Source organism: Macrobrachium nipponense, chromosome 21, assembly GCF_015104395.2.
Source record: "Macrobrachium nipponense isolate FS-2020 chromosome 21, ASM1510439v2, whole genome shotgun sequence".
NCBI classification, from domain to species: Eukaryota; Metazoa; Arthropoda; class Malacostraca; order Decapoda; family Palaemonidae; genus Macrobrachium; species Macrobrachium nipponense.
In genome coordinates, this window is record NC_087212.1 from 10,529,876 (window position 1) to 10,547,976 (window position 18,101).

At 37.6% G+C, this 18,101-nt stretch overlaps 1 protein-coding gene across 3 annotated transcripts in view; it reads left to right on the forward strand.

Annotated features, from left to right (window-relative positions):
- Nucleotides 1–17,902, forward strand: part of LOC135197781 (clavesin-2-like) — a 132,950-nt gene extending 115,048 nt beyond the window's left edge. For all 3 annotated transcript variants that reach the window (XM_064224886.1, XM_064224888.1, XM_064224887.1), the window contains exons 3-7: nucleotides 8,697–9,150; nucleotides 9,779–10,055; nucleotides 11,212–11,386; nucleotides 15,365–15,475; nucleotides 15,681–17,902. In XM_064224886.1, the coding sequence (XP_064080956.1) occupies nucleotides 8,988–9,150; nucleotides 9,779–10,055; nucleotides 11,212–11,386; nucleotides 15,365–15,475; nucleotides 15,681–16,190 (1,236 nt within the window). In that variant the 5' untranslated portion in view covers nucleotides 8,697–8,987 and the 3' untranslated portion in view covers nucleotides 16,191–17,902. The remainder of the gene's footprint in view (nucleotides 1–8,696; nucleotides 9,151–9,778; nucleotides 10,056–11,211; nucleotides 11,387–15,364; nucleotides 15,476–15,680) is intronic.
- Nucleotides 17,903–18,101: the final 199 nt, after the last annotated feature.

The window sequence follows — 18,101 nt, forward strand, 5'->3', positions numbered from 1 at the left end:
GTCATACGTCTTCACTAGTTCTCACGGGAAATGGTTATAAAATTTGTAGTTGAAAGGATAGAAAATAATAATAATAATAATAATAAAAGTTAGTAATCATTATTGTAAAGAACACATTCTGAATTTGACATTTCATCCATAAATTCTCCTTGGCAGTTTTAAAGAAGATATTAGGGCGTAACGATGTTAGCAATCGGTAAAAATGAGGTGGATATGCAAGAGGAAGAAGTACGGGACTGTCCTTTGCCGCGGTGCGTCATTTGAGATATCACGTCCAAATATCTGACTTCCTTCTTTTGGGGCGAAGGTGGTTTGCTGTGACTTTTGTGTAGAATGCGGTCGGTATTTAACCCAGGAAATCATGAAGGTTCCCTGCGGCGTCCCTTCGGCCCCTAGCTGCGACCCCTTTCATTCCTTTTACTGTGCCTCCATTTTTTTTCTTATACTTTCCACTCTCCTATCAATTGTTTCATAGAGCAACTACCAGATTTTCCTTCTGTTACACCTTTCAAACCATTCTACTCTTTAATTTCTCTTTCAGCACTGAATGACCTCATAGGTCCCAGCGCTTGGCCAAAATGCTATCTTACATTCCATTCCATTTAACACAAGAAAAGGTAGCCTAAGTTCCTAAAATATTTCACAAGTCACAGAAGAAAAAAATGAGATTTGAAACGAATAGAATGTTTGTTCCTTTCTCCTTCCTCTCCTCCTCTTCCTTCTACTCTCTCTCTCTCTCTCTCTCTCTCTCTCTCTCTCTCTCTCTCTGTAACTATCATTTAATGAAACGGAAATGAACCAGACGGCTACATAAAAATGAATTACCATTTCAAATGGGCACTTCTCAAAATGATGGATACTTTCGCTAGCGATTCGTGCGGGTTCCATATTCCTATGATTCTCTCTCTCTCTCTCTCTCTCACTCTCCCCTCGTCGATCTGGTTTTCTCTTCCTCTTCTCAATTTATTATTCATTGTTTGACCTTTTCATTGAATCCCCGGCAAAGGATGATGTTTCTGGTATTTTCTTTGTTCTTGTCATTTATTTTTACGTGTTGCGCATCTCGTTGCTTCTTTGTATCAATATTATATTATATTTAGATGCTTGAGAAATGGTTTCCCGGTCGCTGGATGAAAGAACTGGTTTCTCTCTCTCTCTCTCTCTCTCTCTCTCTCTCTCTCTCTCTTTCTGTGTGTGTGTGTGTGTTAGAAGTATGCGGGTAGATGATGTTCGGTTACGATCAATCGATAGGGTCTACGTTGCTTTGAGAAGTTTAGGTATGGATATAGTTTACACACACACACACACACACACACACACGCAGCCATTGCCATATTCCTATGTTGGTATCTGAATCATGGAGTGATCCACTGTGCTGAAAACTTCCACAGCATTTGGAATTCTAGCGAGTTGTGTCCGAAGGCAGTGAAGATCTCTGTGGAGTCTCGGAAAATAATTTCAAATATCCAGGTGAATCAGGTTGGCAGATTCATATCCTGCATCCATGTTGAACATACAATTATATATATTATATGTATAAGTATAAATATATATGTGTATTGTCTAAATGCGAACGTGCCTTTTTGCGAATGCCTTCCTTCCTCTAGATCACACCAGTTTTTCTCGTCTTACTTTAGTAATGAGGAACCTTTTGTTGTATAGGTCAGACGTTTTGTCACTATTTTCGTACTCGGTACCTACCAGAAATTCGGGCGATTCTATCAGATGTCGTTATTCCACAACATCGTGTCCTGATAACATTGCTAGGTTTATGTTAAAAGATTTTATCAGTGCCATTTGTTTATTAAATGATAAAGACGATTGATTTCTCTCTCTCTCTCTCTCTCTCTCTCTCTCTCTCTCTCTCTCTCTCTCTCTCTCTCTCTCTCTCACAGAATTATATTTTATTTGAGGAAAACTTCCAGAGGAAAAGTGCACCTTTGATGTGTGATTGAGGTTAAGAAAAAAAATTCACCTTGAGACGGACCAAGAAGAAGAAGAAGATCGGAGACTTTTGTTTACTCGACAGTTGAAGGACCCTTGGAACGTGACATTGTATCGAGGGGTGCAGACATTCTCTCTCTCTCTCTCTCTCTCTCTCTCTCTCTCTCTCTCTCTCTCTCGTCATAGTTTTAGTTTTCGAATACTGGAACAAGAAATACGTGAAGTCTCGTTTACTCTCAATCTAATCATCATAAAACAAACGTTCTCTCTCTCTCTCTCTCTCTCTCTCTCTCTCTCTCTCTCTCTCTCTCTCTCTCTCTCTCTCTCGTCGTAGTTTTGATTTTCATGTTTCGGCTCGGAAACTGGAAAGACGCGTGAGATATCATTCATTCTCAGTCTTATCTTCATAGAGTATATCAAAGAACAAGTCCTTTGTTTTATGATAATTTTTTTTAATACCGGTTCAGTATGCGTAGCTTTCTCGTGAGAATTATGTCAAATTTAAAATCTTCTTAACCTTTACGTAAGTTATATAATGACGATGCTTAAGATGCTTCTGCGATGTGTGTCACGTTTTCATCTGGATATATAAGAAGCTCAGGACTGGCAAAGTTTGCGTTGCTAAGCAGAAACACGTAAGACTGTTTTTACCTTTGTAAAGGTAGAAAAAGCGTAGAGGAAAAAGGCAGTAAATAGAGCGGGGAAGTTAACTTTAAAAACGCACCCATGGCAAAGTGTTATGCCAAAGAAATCTCTCACAGAAGCAGGTCAGGTATTTATGTGTAATGTGTGGGAATAGAGTGTGCGTGTGTCTCGTCCTTCAACGACAAAAACATATATATCGGCATCTGGTCTCGCACACGTGACGTGTTTGTGACTTGGACGGTAAACCATCATGTTTTTTTTTAAATTCTCCTCCTCCTCCTCCTCCTCCTCCTCCTCCTCCTCCTCCTCCTCCCCCTCTCCAATTACTTTGCAGTTTGGGAAATGAGTTGCTCACTGGAAGTGGAAAAAAAAGAAAGGGGAATAAAATTAGGGAGACATAAACCTGGATTATCATTAATTTGGTTACGAAGATATTTGGCAATAAAGGAAACATATGAAGCAGTGATCGGGGTGTTTTAGACAGTTATCGCGATTATGAATCATTTTGAAAATTTAAAAGAATATTAATATAGTGAATGTATATCTAGTATATACATGTGTATGTGAGAGAGAGAGAGAGAGAGAGAGAGAGAGAGAGAGAGAGAGAGAGGAGAGAGGCAGGTAGGTTCCAGAGGATGCGTAGTAATTCGTAACCTTGTACTGCTTCCGCCGTGAGCTCCTCAGTCGTACCACAACAGAGATTCGCGTCGTAATTTACAGGACTTTGAAAAAAGGTCAGTAATACCCCCTCTAGCCTCCCCTCTATAACCCCTTCTACCCTGCCGACCCCCCCAACCCCCGGCAACCCTTCCTCCACGTAGTACACACACACACATGCACTGTCAAAGTTTTGCTAATTTTTGAATGCTTAGATTTTGTTTTTCTTTTTTGAGTTGGTACAAGTGTCTTTCATGATGATAATGAGACAGACTTGGTATAATTATAATGAAAGATTGAGGGAAAGAAAGAGCGGAAACTATAATAGCATCAGTGAACTTAGACGTGACGTAGCGTAACAAAAGCTCTGCGCATGCGTCAAGTAGTAAGTATAGTTCCCCCCTGACGACTAAATTGGAGCTACGCTCGCCGTTTTTAGAGCGGATTTCCTTGTTTTTGTTGACGATACGCCGAGCTGCATTGTTCTAAACCCCTGGCATAAAGATCAGGGTGAGGGGGGGGAGTGGCGATTAGTATGCGAGCGTGCGGTCGTTTAGGGGAGAAAGACAAGAGTGACCCTTGCTCTTGCGTCGCCAGTTTAGCATGAAATTATTTGGTGAGAAAGCTTACCCTTCCATTACACGAGGAGATACGAGGCAATGATGGTAATTTGTAGGCGAAGATGAGGAAGAATGGTTTTATGTATTTGTGATCAGCGAAGTTCAAGGTCGAATACGCAGATACTGGAAAGTTGCTTTTTAAAACAAATCATTATATTACCGGTGTTGGCGTCGATTTATTAACTGGGGGCCTTCTTTTGTTTGCTGTTACTTAAAAGATGGCATTCTATTCGTTTCTCTCACTTTCAGTGGTATATTTGGAAGCTGCATAGGTTCCTACATTTATCTAAGGAGAGATCAGCAGGACAAAAACTACGATTTCAAGAAGAATCGACAAATGAAGAAGCAGGATTTTACCCACCCTCTACTTTTCAAAACTGCCCTTCCCGTTCCCCCCCCCCCCTCCCTCCCGCTCATTTTTTTTTAATCCCGTCTGACCCAGCTGCGGTTATCGATTACTTATTTCGTTCAATTTCCATTATCCTCTCGATAGCGCGGTTTGCCCTCGTCGCGAAATGGAGATTTGTTTAATGGAGCAGATAATGATTGTCATCGCCAGAAGGATCTGCTCTGGGGGCATTCGATGCGACCATTAAATAAGAATTATACGCGTGCTATGATGGGATTATTCTTTGAATAATTGCCTCGCGGAAGATACCCGTCGTAAAGCCCTCGTTTTTATTTATTATCCTTTGCTACGTCGAGGGGCTTTTGTCGTGTCAGCCACGCGAAGCAGGTTCTCCCGAATAATATAGATCAAGTTAATGTCATGTACATACACTAGTAATCATCGAAGCTTTCATTAGTAAAGGATATGCCAGTTTTAGTTAGGGTATCTTTGGTCGAGTTGGAATGAGTAGCACAGTCTGTAAAGCAAGTTTGTGTTCATTAATCACTACCTAAGAATCTCTCTCTCTCTCATTCTGCAAATTAGCAAAAGTGCTTAAAATCTCCAGCAAACGTTTCACGACTGAGTGCTTATTTCATTTCGCAGAATAATTAGGTTGATTTTTTGGGGTTAATTTGTATTATAGAAGATGAAAGTCTGGTAAACAAAAAAGAAAATACCTACGGCCAATAATCACTGGTGAACACCGAACGAGGTCTAGTCCGTAAATACGATGTGATTAGATTTAATTAATTTTCAAGTTGTCTGCAGCATACAACCTGGAAAAGTAATTGCGTGTTCGTTGTTCTTAGCAGAAAGCCTTATAAACTTATAACTATATGAATGTCTTTTTACTGTAATATAACAGTATAATATGAAGAATTTATATTCATATTGCCTTCAGTGCTTTCAGAAAAAAAAAATTCGTGTACTGATTGAGAAATTTCGGCCCATCTGATATATCGTGAATGTCTAAAAGCAAAGCTTTATATGTATAAATGATTCCAATATGAATTTACGTCACTTCATTTCTGATCTTTGATAGTCATCACTGCAACCGGAGATATGTTAAAACTAACTTCATATTGTGCGTTAAGTCCACGTTTTCCGACGAAGCGGTTAATGTCACCATTTCCTGTACTGTTAAAAGAAGTCGGGAAGAGAGAGAGAGAGAGAGAGAGAGAGAGAGAGAGAGAGAACTAACTGTTGGTATTTTGATAAAAAAAAACTATTTGGATTTAGAAAGAGCTGAGAAAGATTTTAACCATTTCCCTGTTGTTCTGTATATATGCTAACATTAAACCTTTACAACGAACAAGGGGTTTTACACAAGAAGCGAAATACAATATAAAAGTCGGAGCCCCACGTTCGTACTTCCAGCTGCTGAATTGTGGACGACCCCTGTGTATTAAAACTGCCACAGCATTAGTTTCTTCATGTACTTATACAGAAGGTCCATCAGCAATGAGCAGAACAAATCCCCCCACCCTCTCTCTCTCTCTCTCTCTCTCTTTCAACCTCTTACCACTCACCCTTATCTTGTCATTGTCGCTCTTCCTGGATATTACAACAAGACAAGTGAGCGTTCCCTCGTTGTCCTTGATATTAAACCCTTCCTTTCCAGTACTTCCTCCCTATCTATCTAACCACTCCCAGTTCTTCCTTCCTTTTCTCTTTCTCCCCCATCGTCGTCTACCCTTTCCTTCGGTACATTTAACTGACAAGCAGCAGAGATTTGCTGTTGATCGCGTTTTAATTGAGTCATTGAGTCCAGGCATTTATATATTGGACAGTCGGATAGCAATCTGGATAGACCAAGATCTTGTAGTTTTTTTTTTTTTTTTTTTTTTTGCGCTTATTAGCAACCAGCTTCATTTTAGTTGCATGGCAGAGTAAGTTAACTTTACGAAGTCATCTCACCAGTCAGGAGTGTGTGTGGACAACAACTGTAGGAAGACCAAGACTCTTTTTGAAAGGCACAGAAAGGTAGCAATGGTGAAATGTCACCAAACAGCGCTAAAAAAATTATTACTTGTTCGTATGGATTTTTATGTCGACGTAGATTGATGTCACGTGGCTTTGCTGTTTTGTTTCTTTATCGCTGGATTATTGACATGTCGTCAGTAGGATGATGCAAACAGTCGTCGGTAATTGTCCTGTTTGCATCATCGTTGGTTACCATGTTGCTTAAAAATATAGTGTTGCAGTCCGCCGGCTAATCTTACTGAATTAGTCTGCTTTTAAGTTTGACCTTTGCCAAACCCGTACTTGGTAATTGAACAATAGACAACCCCCTTGGTCGGTTATTTATATTTCTATCCAGAATTTGTTAGTAATTTATTCAAATGTCAATAAACGGAACAAAAAAGGAGAAAGATCTTAGCTAAAATTGGCAAACTGTATTCTAGTTATCTTTCTTACTTGTTTTTTTTTTTTTACATTTTTATTATCATCATTATGAAAAATAACTTATTTATTCTCAATATAGTCTCAATTCATGGGGATGTTATAAAATCTTAAATATATCTATTATTATGAATTGTTATGAATCGTTGACCCCTCTGTCATCGTATATACGTTTTCTATCAATACCAAATATGTCATAACGAGGAAGCAAGCGCTATACTCTATGGGTAACTATAATAAAAGTTAACGTTGCCCTTCCATCCCTGTCCAGAGATGGCAAAACATCCCTGCCACCCAATATTTAAGGGTGGAACGAGGCTGGAGCGCTGTACTGCAAGGCATTGATCCTGTACCCTTGCGTGTATGTAACATATTTATTTCAGGATAAATTCGAGTCAATTTCCTGATTATATTTCGTTCATGCTTGATGTTACTACTGATTTTTGTTTGTTGCATGACTGCATTGTTACGTGGAAAGTTAATTATGAAAGCCTTTTTGTCATATTTCATAAGATTGTATGTACAATATAGACGATCATTTTAATGTGATGATGGGAAATCTGAAATGAAACAGTAAATTTGAAAATTAGTTCGGTGACACCTTATTTTCTTAGAATACTAATGACTTCTTTCCCAAGAAATATCCTGACGTTAAAATCTGGAGTCCATCTACGATCTTTTTGGAGAAATTTTCAAACCATTCCTGAAAAAAGTGGTAGATTTATATTTTTATTTATTTATTAGTAGGTTAGTAGATGCATATTGTCTTCGAAATGTACTATATGTAGCCGAGAAGCTGCAACCACGTCAATTCCTTTTACTCTACCTCCGTCCGTAGTCCCTTTTTTCCAGGTTACTTTCCACCCTCTCGTAACACTTGATTCATAGTGCAACTGCTTTGAGGTTTTCCTCCTTTTAGACCTTTAAAACCTTAGTCAATTTTCCTTTCAGCGCCGAATGACCTCGTAGGTCCCAGCACTTGACCTTTGGCCTAAACTCTTTATTCCGGTCTCTTCAGATTCCTTTAACCAGGCCGAGACTGCGTCACTGGGAAATGAATCACTCTTTAATAAGATTTTGTCGATTGTTATTAAATTCAGACGTTCAGCCACGCCACTAACAATGAGTTAGTACAACATTCAGATATAAAAAGATCTGCTGTGGCATTTCTCATGTAATCGGAAAAAAAATGCTTGTGAGAGCCTTCTTATTTGTTGTGGAAGTTAATTGGTACTAAACCTAAATCAATGGAATAGTAAATTGAAGGTTTTCGAGCGTACATTTTTCCTCGTAATTTATTAAATAAGTTTCTGATGGCCACTTTCATTGGTAATTTGAGTTGGCCAATTTTCTTGGTAGAAGTTTCATATTGTTGTGTGCGTGGTGTCTGCTTAGGCTATATAACACACACTGCAATTCTTCACTTCTTGCCTGTACGTAGAGGAAAAGATGGTATTTTACTACTGGAGATGTCATTCCATCCTTTGTCGCCGAGGTCCGTGGACGAAGGGGGATAAGAAAGCATTATCTTCTTTGCTTTAGTCTATTCGTTTAGCTGGATCGATGCAATGCTGTGCAATATAGCCCAGAACTGAACATTGCAACGGAGCTATGTTTTCCCGCGGTCATTACCTACGTAGCATCTTACATACATAACATGTAGATATTCAATAACAAACAGTTTAGTAACCAAAACTACTGGAAGATTTAATTGATTTCGATGAGGAGAGAGAGAGAGAGAGAGAGAGAGAGAGAGAATACGTGTTTTGTAATGTAGAGAGCATTTGGTCTGTGGTGAAGGTTCTGGCATCATTGTGGTTGCATTCGTGATAGTATCAAATTACTGTTGTTTACAGACATTTGCATTTTAATTTTTCCTCATTTTATTTTACTGGAAAGTTAACCTAATACCTGTTAAATGGATATTTTGGTATATAATTTCCACTGTTATTTGATGATTGAGTTTATTATAACCAAATATTAAACATACTACTGTAGGTACTATGGAAGTACTAATGATTTTTTTTTATTTGCAGGTTGTGTGCAGTTGGTTTGTCACTTAAAACTGCATTGTTGGATTACCAAACGCATGCTACATTCTACAATCATCATGACTTCATTAACCTAAAGCTGAATAAATTTCACTACCTGCTGACGTCCTTCAAGTAAATGACACCGGAAACGAAGAACCCAGAGTAGTCAAGATCACCCTTGGTTTCCTGTGAAGACAATTTAAACCTCTTGGTTTGGATTTGTGAATACACATAAAGTGTCCCAAGCTGCTCCGAGCAGCTCTAAGGGGGAGGCTTAAGTCTGCTCCCCCAAGTATGGATGTTTATGACATCACAGGTCCCTGGGGCCGCCCATTATCCAAGTCATTCAGTTTTGATGATCACACACAGAGAGAGAAGAACGGTTTCCCGCCCGTACCTGACAAAACACACGCTGTGCAACAGCTTTTGGCGCTTTTACCTACCAGGCCAGATGTAGGTGAGTAGTACTGATGATTTATTGTATTGAAGAGTGTAAGGTAGTGTTTCACAACCTTCATACGACATATAATTGCATATGCTTCGCAACGAAATCTGGTTCATGATTTTAACGAGAACTGTATTAGTTTTACATTCCCCAAAAATACTGCAATGCTATACCTAAATTATAGAGTTGCCGTTTCACCCAAAATACTGAGTTTTGTTGTAATGTCAGCAAAGTGCACAGTACTAGATTTCTGACTCCTACTCATCCTTATCAAGTTACATACAGTTACTATGCCTTACTCATCCTTATCAAGTTATATACAGTTACTATGCCAACTTCTGTAATAAGTGTACTTTACAAGGACATACATTGATGCTTAGTTTATGACCATAGATATAAATGTACAAGTTTCTCAAGGTCCTTGATAGTTTTGAAAATTATTGGTGATCAACAACAGCGTTTGAATATTTGAAAGGAAGATTAGGTATGACATAGCAGTTCCAGTAAATAATGAATTTCATTTTGTAAATGTTAAACTGTATTAGTGTTAATATATATATTTTTCAAAATTAATTGGTGGTTTATTAAGCACATTTTTTTTATTTCTACCTGGCAATAAGCAAGATCCCTATATTTTCAGCATTCCTTCGGACAGATCCTCCATTTTTGCTAAGGTTCCTGAGAGCAAAAAAATTCAGAGTAGGAGATGCTTTTCTCCTTCTGTGTCGGTACTTCGAGTATCGTCAACAACACCGTGAACTATTCCGCGGTCTGAACACAGGAAGTAGAAATGAGAATGGAGGTGAAAGCGCTATCCAGATGGCTCTCCTGGATGGTCTTCCTGGAGTACTTTCTGAAAGAGATCCCTGTGGACGTCCAATCATCATCTTGTTGGCCAGTAACTGGGACCATTCCAGGTAGGTTGTTGTCCTTATTGCACTTTAGTTTAATTAAGAAATAATGCTTTGGCAAGTACTGTTTTGTTCTTCATATATTGCATCTCAAGTAATATTACTTAAAATCTTTGCTACTGGTGTAAAATGCGCAGTTATCACTGTTTGTCAGTACAAAATTAGAACACTGTACAGGGTTTAAGCAAAAGAAATTGCATTTTGTATACTACTGTATCATGCATTACTTTACACTTAGAGTAGGCCAAGTTCAAGAACCTTGGATGAATTAATTTTGGTTTTTCACAAATCTCAGCCCAGCAAGGGATACGAAAAATGATGTAGGATAGCAAAATAACTGTCGGAAGATGGAAAAGAGGTGTAAGGAACAATGTACATAGTATGTATATAGACGAGCAAAATATTAAGGTTGGAAAGAAAGAGATTTACTGGAATAATTGAGGCTGTACTGTATTTTAAACCTTAATGAAGACCATTGCTATGAACTGGAGGCTATTGGAAGGATAGAGGTAGTAATTGAAAACCTAATAGCAGGAGAGATTACAAGGTCCCTCAGGAACCTCACGGAATAACAAGCAGTTTTTAAATATTGTAATCTGACGTAAAATGCTTGTGTTAATACAACTCTGCATCTGAATCTTTCATTTCACTTCAATTGTCCAAACTTTCAAATATGCTTTAACGACTAATTAGGAAACATCTTTCCTCTTAGTTAGACACATTTTCACTGTCCCTTTCCCAGCTGGCAGCACTGAAAGCGCCTCTCTTTAAAGCTTAGATCCCATACTTATATATGTATAAAAGCTTATGTCATGTTTACCCTTAATTGCTGCAGTGTTTTCATCATCTAGAATCCTTTATATGATGTAGCTTGCATTTGAAGTCTTGTAACTTCATTTGTGGAATGAACAGTTCCATTCTGTTTCAGCCTCCCAGAGAATCATTTCCAAATATTAATGTGCAAGATTACAAACCTTGAATTACACTAACTTTCTGATCTTCAGTTAATTTTGTAATAGTCTACCATACAATCGTGATAATGCAGGTAAGAATGAAATCTGCAAGTGTACCTTTTGATATCGATGTTCACATTAAAATAGACTCAGATGAGATGCAACTTTATTTTAATATATTGGAATTATAGGGTATAATAATTTTCCAGGTATGATGTGCGCATTGTGTACCAAGCTGTCTTGTTGACCCTAGAGCGCCTTGTTGAAGAGGAGGCAGTGCAGGCAGCAGGGGTTGTCGTGATCTTGGACTGGTCCAATTTTCCAGCTCGTTTAACTACCAGCCTTTCACCAAAGTTATTAAGACTAATGCTTGATGGTTTACAGGTGTGTATGTTTTATGCATTTACTGTACAGCACAGTTTAATAACATAGTTAAACTCTGATTTAACTAAACTGTAGTTTTTAAGGTGTTTGTTGCTGAGGGAATGAGAACATTGGTATATACCTTGCCATAATGCAAGCATTTGTTGGTTCATGAATGTGTGTATCATAAGAGGGCATAAGACACACCTGCTACCCTAGGTAATCAAGGTTCATCTCAGGAAAGACCAGGTCATACTGTCATGTTTAGGTCTTCCTTAGTCTTGCCCCTTCAGTGCTGATTACTGCCTCTTTGTGACATTTTGTGTGTGCGCGCGCTTATTTTGGGATGAACAGGATTTGTTTCGTAGTAGTTATTTGCTTCAAAACTCTGTTCTTATTTACATCATGTCATTCACCTTGATTTGTCAATTAAATTAGTGACCATCACTGTTTTTTCTTATTTTTTTATGAAGAAATTTTAAACTGTCCGAGTAAAATGAAGTGGGCAGCAGCTTTTTCTAGAGAATTGAAAATTACCTGTGGCACTACTTTTTTGTTTTTATGACATTGGAGGAAACAACCGAGCTTTCTTGGCTGTCTGTACAAAAAACAAATTTGTCACTAGTTAAACAGAACATTGCAAGGTGCCTTAGATTATGTGATAATTATTTTAACTAACCTTTCATGGGACTGTTACTTTTATTTATCTTTTTGCCACAGGCTGTCCATACTATTTTGCCGATCATACCCACACATACTATAATCCTGTTTAAGCTGCTGACCCAGCCACTTAACCTTTTTCTGTTACCTCCTGTGTCCAGTAACTCATTTTTCATAATTTTATGGGGTCTTACATAGATGGTCAACTCGTTGAACTTTGGATCTGTAACTATTAGCTTTTAGTGTCTCAAGCATATCAGGCAAGTTATGTTTTTGTCACCTGCTTTCTGATAATCTTCCAGGGAATATGTTTTTTCACCTGCTATCTGATAATCTTCCAGGGAATATTATTTTGATTTCCATCATCATTCCCCACCTCTTATAAACCACACTTTTGTCCAAAACTAAAGGGGTGTGTTTCACACATACAGCTCTCTTTTGTGGACTTATTACCCTTGAGATGGTATAAATTTAGTTTTTACTCAGTTCAGTGGCTTGACATCATGTTAGATATGGATGTACCCCATAATCACAATTAATTCTCATTGCTTCAAAGTAGTACAATGAGAATTTGTATGACAGCATGCACCCCATGACAAACCTCTAGAGGAAACTAAGGTGAGCTGCCATTTACTTCAGACATAACCATCTGAGGCAAAGGCTTGTATATGGGTATATGGTATGAAAACATCTTTTCAAGATTTTTGGTTATTCTAAAAAAAAAAATTTTGGAAAGTGAACTAGAGTAAAACTAAGGTTGCTATTTTCTTGGATCTTCTTTTGAAATACTGGATTCAAGTCCCTTCTGTGTTGTCAGAATCAGGCTAATTTAATGTTTTAAAAAAAGACTTGGTAATATGCAAAGGTTCCAAATACAGTTAAAAGTATCCAGATAAAATGCAAGGCAGGACAACCTAGCTGAAGTGCGTTCGTTGTACTTTTTAACTACAGAACAGCATTGTATTTGGCACTGGGTGTAATTGTTCTGAATGTGTGTGAATCCAACGATTTTTTATCAGGTATTCTGCAAAATGTAATACAGCAGTGACATTTAAAATTAACTGCAGGATTAATTTTGAAAGGATTAGCAATTGTTCAAACACAAAAAAAATTCATCTAGCAAGAATAACAAGTACTTTACTTACCCGTGGATTAAGTTAGTTGGAGACTGAAGTTACAGTGGTATGAGATCTAGTGTAATAGAAGGCCCTGGGTTATCAGTCTGAGACTTAGGGTCATTGAACATGTACATAAGACTTTTCACTATAATCTTGAAGTTTTTGGGGTCAAGTAAGGTGTTCAGGGGTCACTAGGCAGCCCTTGGTTAACAGCAGGGGGTTCTGTTCCCAGCTGATGCTGCTAACCGAAAATCAGCGATAACAGCACTAAAAACTTGCTTAACGGCGCCACTAACTGAACATCGGCGCAGTTAACCAGAGATTGGCGCTGCTGTTAACTATAAATTGTGCTGCTAACCAAAGATCGGCACTGAAAATCCAGTTAATAGCATCGCTAGACAAGCCCCGTAAAACCGGTTAACTGTTAACTGATACCACTGTTAACCGAGGGCTGTCTGTACAAGCAAAGTGGATCATGTGATGGTTTCAGAGGAAAGTCTTTTTGCAGTTTCTTTAAGAGGTCATAGACAGGTAACCTTTTTGAAGGGATGTTCACATTGTACTGCATGACTTCTTGGCCGTTAGAATTGAAACATCCCTCAGCATACTAATGCTCAGTCAAATGCTACTGATGCTATCTTCCTAGAGACTGCATTTCTTTCTCTTAATTTTGATCACTAGCACCTCAAAATGATTAGCTGTCTCCCCTCTTGGATCACATCCTGCTCTGTGAGCCTGCTAAGAGGGCACCCACATAACTGTCCTCGTAGCACAAGTACTAAACCATTAATGATATTTTGTAATGGTAACCTATTAAGCACCTGACCTACTCTGGGACATAATATTCTTGGTCTAAATCAAATAAGTAACATTTGCTGGCTGGCTAGAAAATTATCAAAATGTTTCCACCTTCCAGTTCCCTAGTGTGAGCTACTGTAAACTGTCCTAGTACAGAAAAGTTCGCAGCAATTCATGAACTTGCTTTCACTAGAGGACACTGGAATTTTTGAGAAGACTCAGACTTCCGGTTAGATTTAATAGGTAAAATGAAATAGTAATGATAATTGTGTAGGTAATTTTTCCCGTTCACTAGTATGAACTGCTGTGAACTGTCCTAGTATAGAACAGTTGAACAGTTCATGAACTTGTTTTCATTAGAGGAGACTGTGGAATTTTTTAAAAGACTCATTCTTCCAGTTAGATTTAATAGGTAGAATGAAGTAGTAATGGAATCATGTAGGTAATGGCTGCTGCAGTTGCAGACCTTCCCTTACTGTACCTGAGTCTTTTGTGTACAGAAACACTCAAACATTAACAATCTTTTCCCTGCTTGTACAAGTATGCCCTAATACAATAAGACATAACATCATAAATTTGGCAGAGTTAAAGTATGTGCAACCTGGAGGTTTTGCTGTAACATTCAGTGAATTTTACAATGGTAAACTAGATTTGCCACATTTGTCAAGTTGCCTGATTTAATGATAATCTGATCCTCATTTCTCAAAAACTTTTTGCCTCTCTGAAGAGAGGTTAAGATGGCCTTTCCTTTGTGAAGTTGTGCAGTAAACCACTAGTCAAGAACTTATTCAGCCAGGGTAACAAGTTTTTTCATGTCTGAGGCTCAAATTCCTCGAGCCATGCATGTAAACCATTCTTTATCCCATATTTGTATACAAAATTGGAGGAGCTAGTCTGGTACTCATGCATCTATGGTAGACAATTTTTCTTTTTAATAGTTTTCTTAGGAGCTGTTTATAAAGTGGGCATTCATTTCCATTCCCCAATCACGGAAGATGAGAGGAAATATCAATTGGTTCAATATAGTGATTCCTGCAGCCAATTCATCTCTCCAGTGTCCAGCTGCCAACGTCTTAATGGTCTTGCTCCAACTTTTAATTTTAAGGGAAGAACAAATCCAGCAGTGCAACCCTTTTAAGGGTCTGGAAGAGGCAGTTACAGTAGTAACAAAGTTACAGTGTGTCCTCGACTAACGGCGCTTTTTTCAGTGCCGTTAATGGCATTTTACAGTGCTGTAACTTATGGTGCTCTATAACTGTTAGAGCACTGTTAAGAGCAAAAAAACAGACTTATGTCACAGTGCTGGGACAGATCCCCTGCTGTAAGTTGAGGACACATTGTATTTATAATTACTGAATTAATAGTACGTAGTAGTATGAAGTTTGTTAGAATAAAAAATATTAAAATAATTTTCTTTCCTTAGGATGCCTTTCCTCTGCGTTTATGCTCTATGCATCTTGTCAATCAACCGTGGTATGTTGAAGCAGCTCTTGGCTTAGCTCGACCCTTCATGAAGGAAAAGCTGCGCTCAAGGGTTAGTCCATGATCAGTGTTAATTGTTCTAATAACTTCTCCTCAGTATCTTATTTTACATGTAAAAAATGTATAGTAATGCCAATTAGTTTTGTAGCTTCTTACCAATACATGTGTAAAGGTTGTATAAGGCTAAGTTATCTAGTAACTAAATTTGATATGACAATTTTCAGATACATAACTAAATTTGATATGACAATTTTCAGATACATTTTCATGGAAACAATCTGGCAACACTCCATGCACAAGTGCCACCAAGACTGTTACCAGCAGAATTAGGGGGAGAGGGAGGAGAATATCACCCACACACTTGGGCAACCACAATGCTTAACTACTCTCCAAATAAGCCACAAGTTAACAATAAAGTACTGCCAAGTAGAAAACCTACCAATGATCTCCAGTCCCCATCCAGTCCAGTATCTGTAAATGCTAACTTCAATGACTCAAGTACACCAGCCTCTTCATCTCCCTCAGATAATCAAAGCATTGGCAAGCCATCAGATTTGTCGGATGAGTCTCCCACAAAGACCTCAACTTGGAATTTTAAAAATTCTACCTCTGGTGTGTCTCAGAATACACCTTTAGTCAATAAGATTGGAAGTGAACCTATAATACCAAGTACCCTCTCATCCATACTTTTTGGAAGAAAGGATTCCCATAAAGTTGCAAATGGAAATATCACAGAAGGTGAAGAACTAGCTCTGAAAGCTCATTAGTTCTGAATAATTGGTGTTAACATGGCATTTTTAGGACCTGCAAACCTTGATTTGCATTTTTCTGTACAAGGATTGCATTCAATGTCTATTACAGCTTTATTTTAACTGTGCTGTTGCATGACACAAGAGCAATCTTTGCCTTTCTGTAATATATGGAATGGTATTATTTCCATACATTTGTTAATTGATAAATGGCCAAATCTAGGATAGGACAGTCCATCTTCAATATCTGTTGTGTTTGCTGACGTTTTTTTAGCCATCTGACCTTATAACTTTACTAAGTACCAGCTACTGTTTGAGAATTAGTTTTCACCACTATTAGTCTATGAAGTCTTCCTTGGAGACTGATTCCTTGTACGTATTTGGGTGTTCTTTACATAATGACATCTGTATATCACTTATGAAAGGGACTCCAAAATAACACTGAATGGGAAAGGGAATTCAATGTTATTCTTGCCTTAGACGGGAGATATTTGTGTGGTAAATGTTGTGTGAAGTTAGTTTCAGCAATAGAAGCACAAAATGAGGAAGTGAAAAATGCACATAATATACTGTGATAACTATTTCTTTTACTTTTATGGTATATTATTTGTGATATTACAGACTCATGGATTAATATGGACCCAATAAGTTTTTAACCCTCAAGTGCTAGCCATAAACAGACATCTGTCGGCTTTTAAAGTTATTGGTCAGCACTGCAGGAAATTTAATGTTATTGATCAGCACAGGGGGAAACTCTTAATGGACAGTGCAGCATTGAAATACTGGCACCTTTAGAAGAAGAGCCTCGAAAGTTGGTTTTCTCAATAAAATTTTTTGTACTGGTACTTCAATTGATGTAATGGCCTTCCTTATGTGCTTGAGGGAACACAAATATATACGTACTCTCGTTTATAAAACAGATGTAAAGCACAATGTACCAATTGAAAGAAGCATTTGCATTGTTTTTGAGGCCTGTTAAGTCCAATTTGGAGAGAGAAAAATACTGCTTATTACCTTCCACTTGAAGAAACATTAGTATCAGTGGGCCATGACATTTTTAGTTTAGTCCCAGAAGCAAACGTAAGTACACAGATTTGATAACTGTCTGTGTTTTGAGGTGAAGAGATGTTCTACTGACTTTACTGTAAGAATTCCTTGTTCAGAAAGTTTCATTATAATGTTCAGATTAACTTTGTAAGCAGTAGTTTTGTGTATCTCTTTACCTCAAGAATAGTTTTAAAATCAGGCCAAAGACTAGTCAAACAATAATGAATTCCTTAGAATTTTTTTTTTTTTTTTTTTTTTTTTTTTTTGGTAAGGAGTCCATCTGTTTCTTTTCTTTGTCTTTTGAGCAATTTTACATGATGTATATTTTATTCCTACATCTTTTATCTCTGGACAGGGATAATGCTTATTTAACTGTGCTTATTTGTCTTGACTTGGGAAGTAAAATACATTACCTGTGTACTGACGTACCCAAGTTTTCATAAGCGACATATCCTCTTAAGCATAAAGCTAAAATAGTCAATATTTTGCAGATATACTTCTATTAAATCTCAGTGGTGCATCTGCAAAGCTTGTAAAGCAAGTTAGTTTTTGTGACAAAGTGGACAGGAAATCCTAGTTATGATTTTCCTGAATTTTAATTTTTTAGGAATATCTGCAAAACTGAATTCCAGTTATACTTTTTATATGTCAATATGAATTACATTATATATTATCTTTTTTCAGTATTCTAGTTTCATTTACACCCAATACCCATTCGTCACGGTTCTACGATATATTTTTTTAATTCCTACAGGTGCTGTTATGACAATTTCCTTACCTTGGCAAATCTTGTCTTATACTTTTTGTTGAGTAATCTATATTTTCAGTAGTCGTAGCAAGATATTTGCTGTTAAAATCAGTGTACTTTTAAGTGCTCAACAA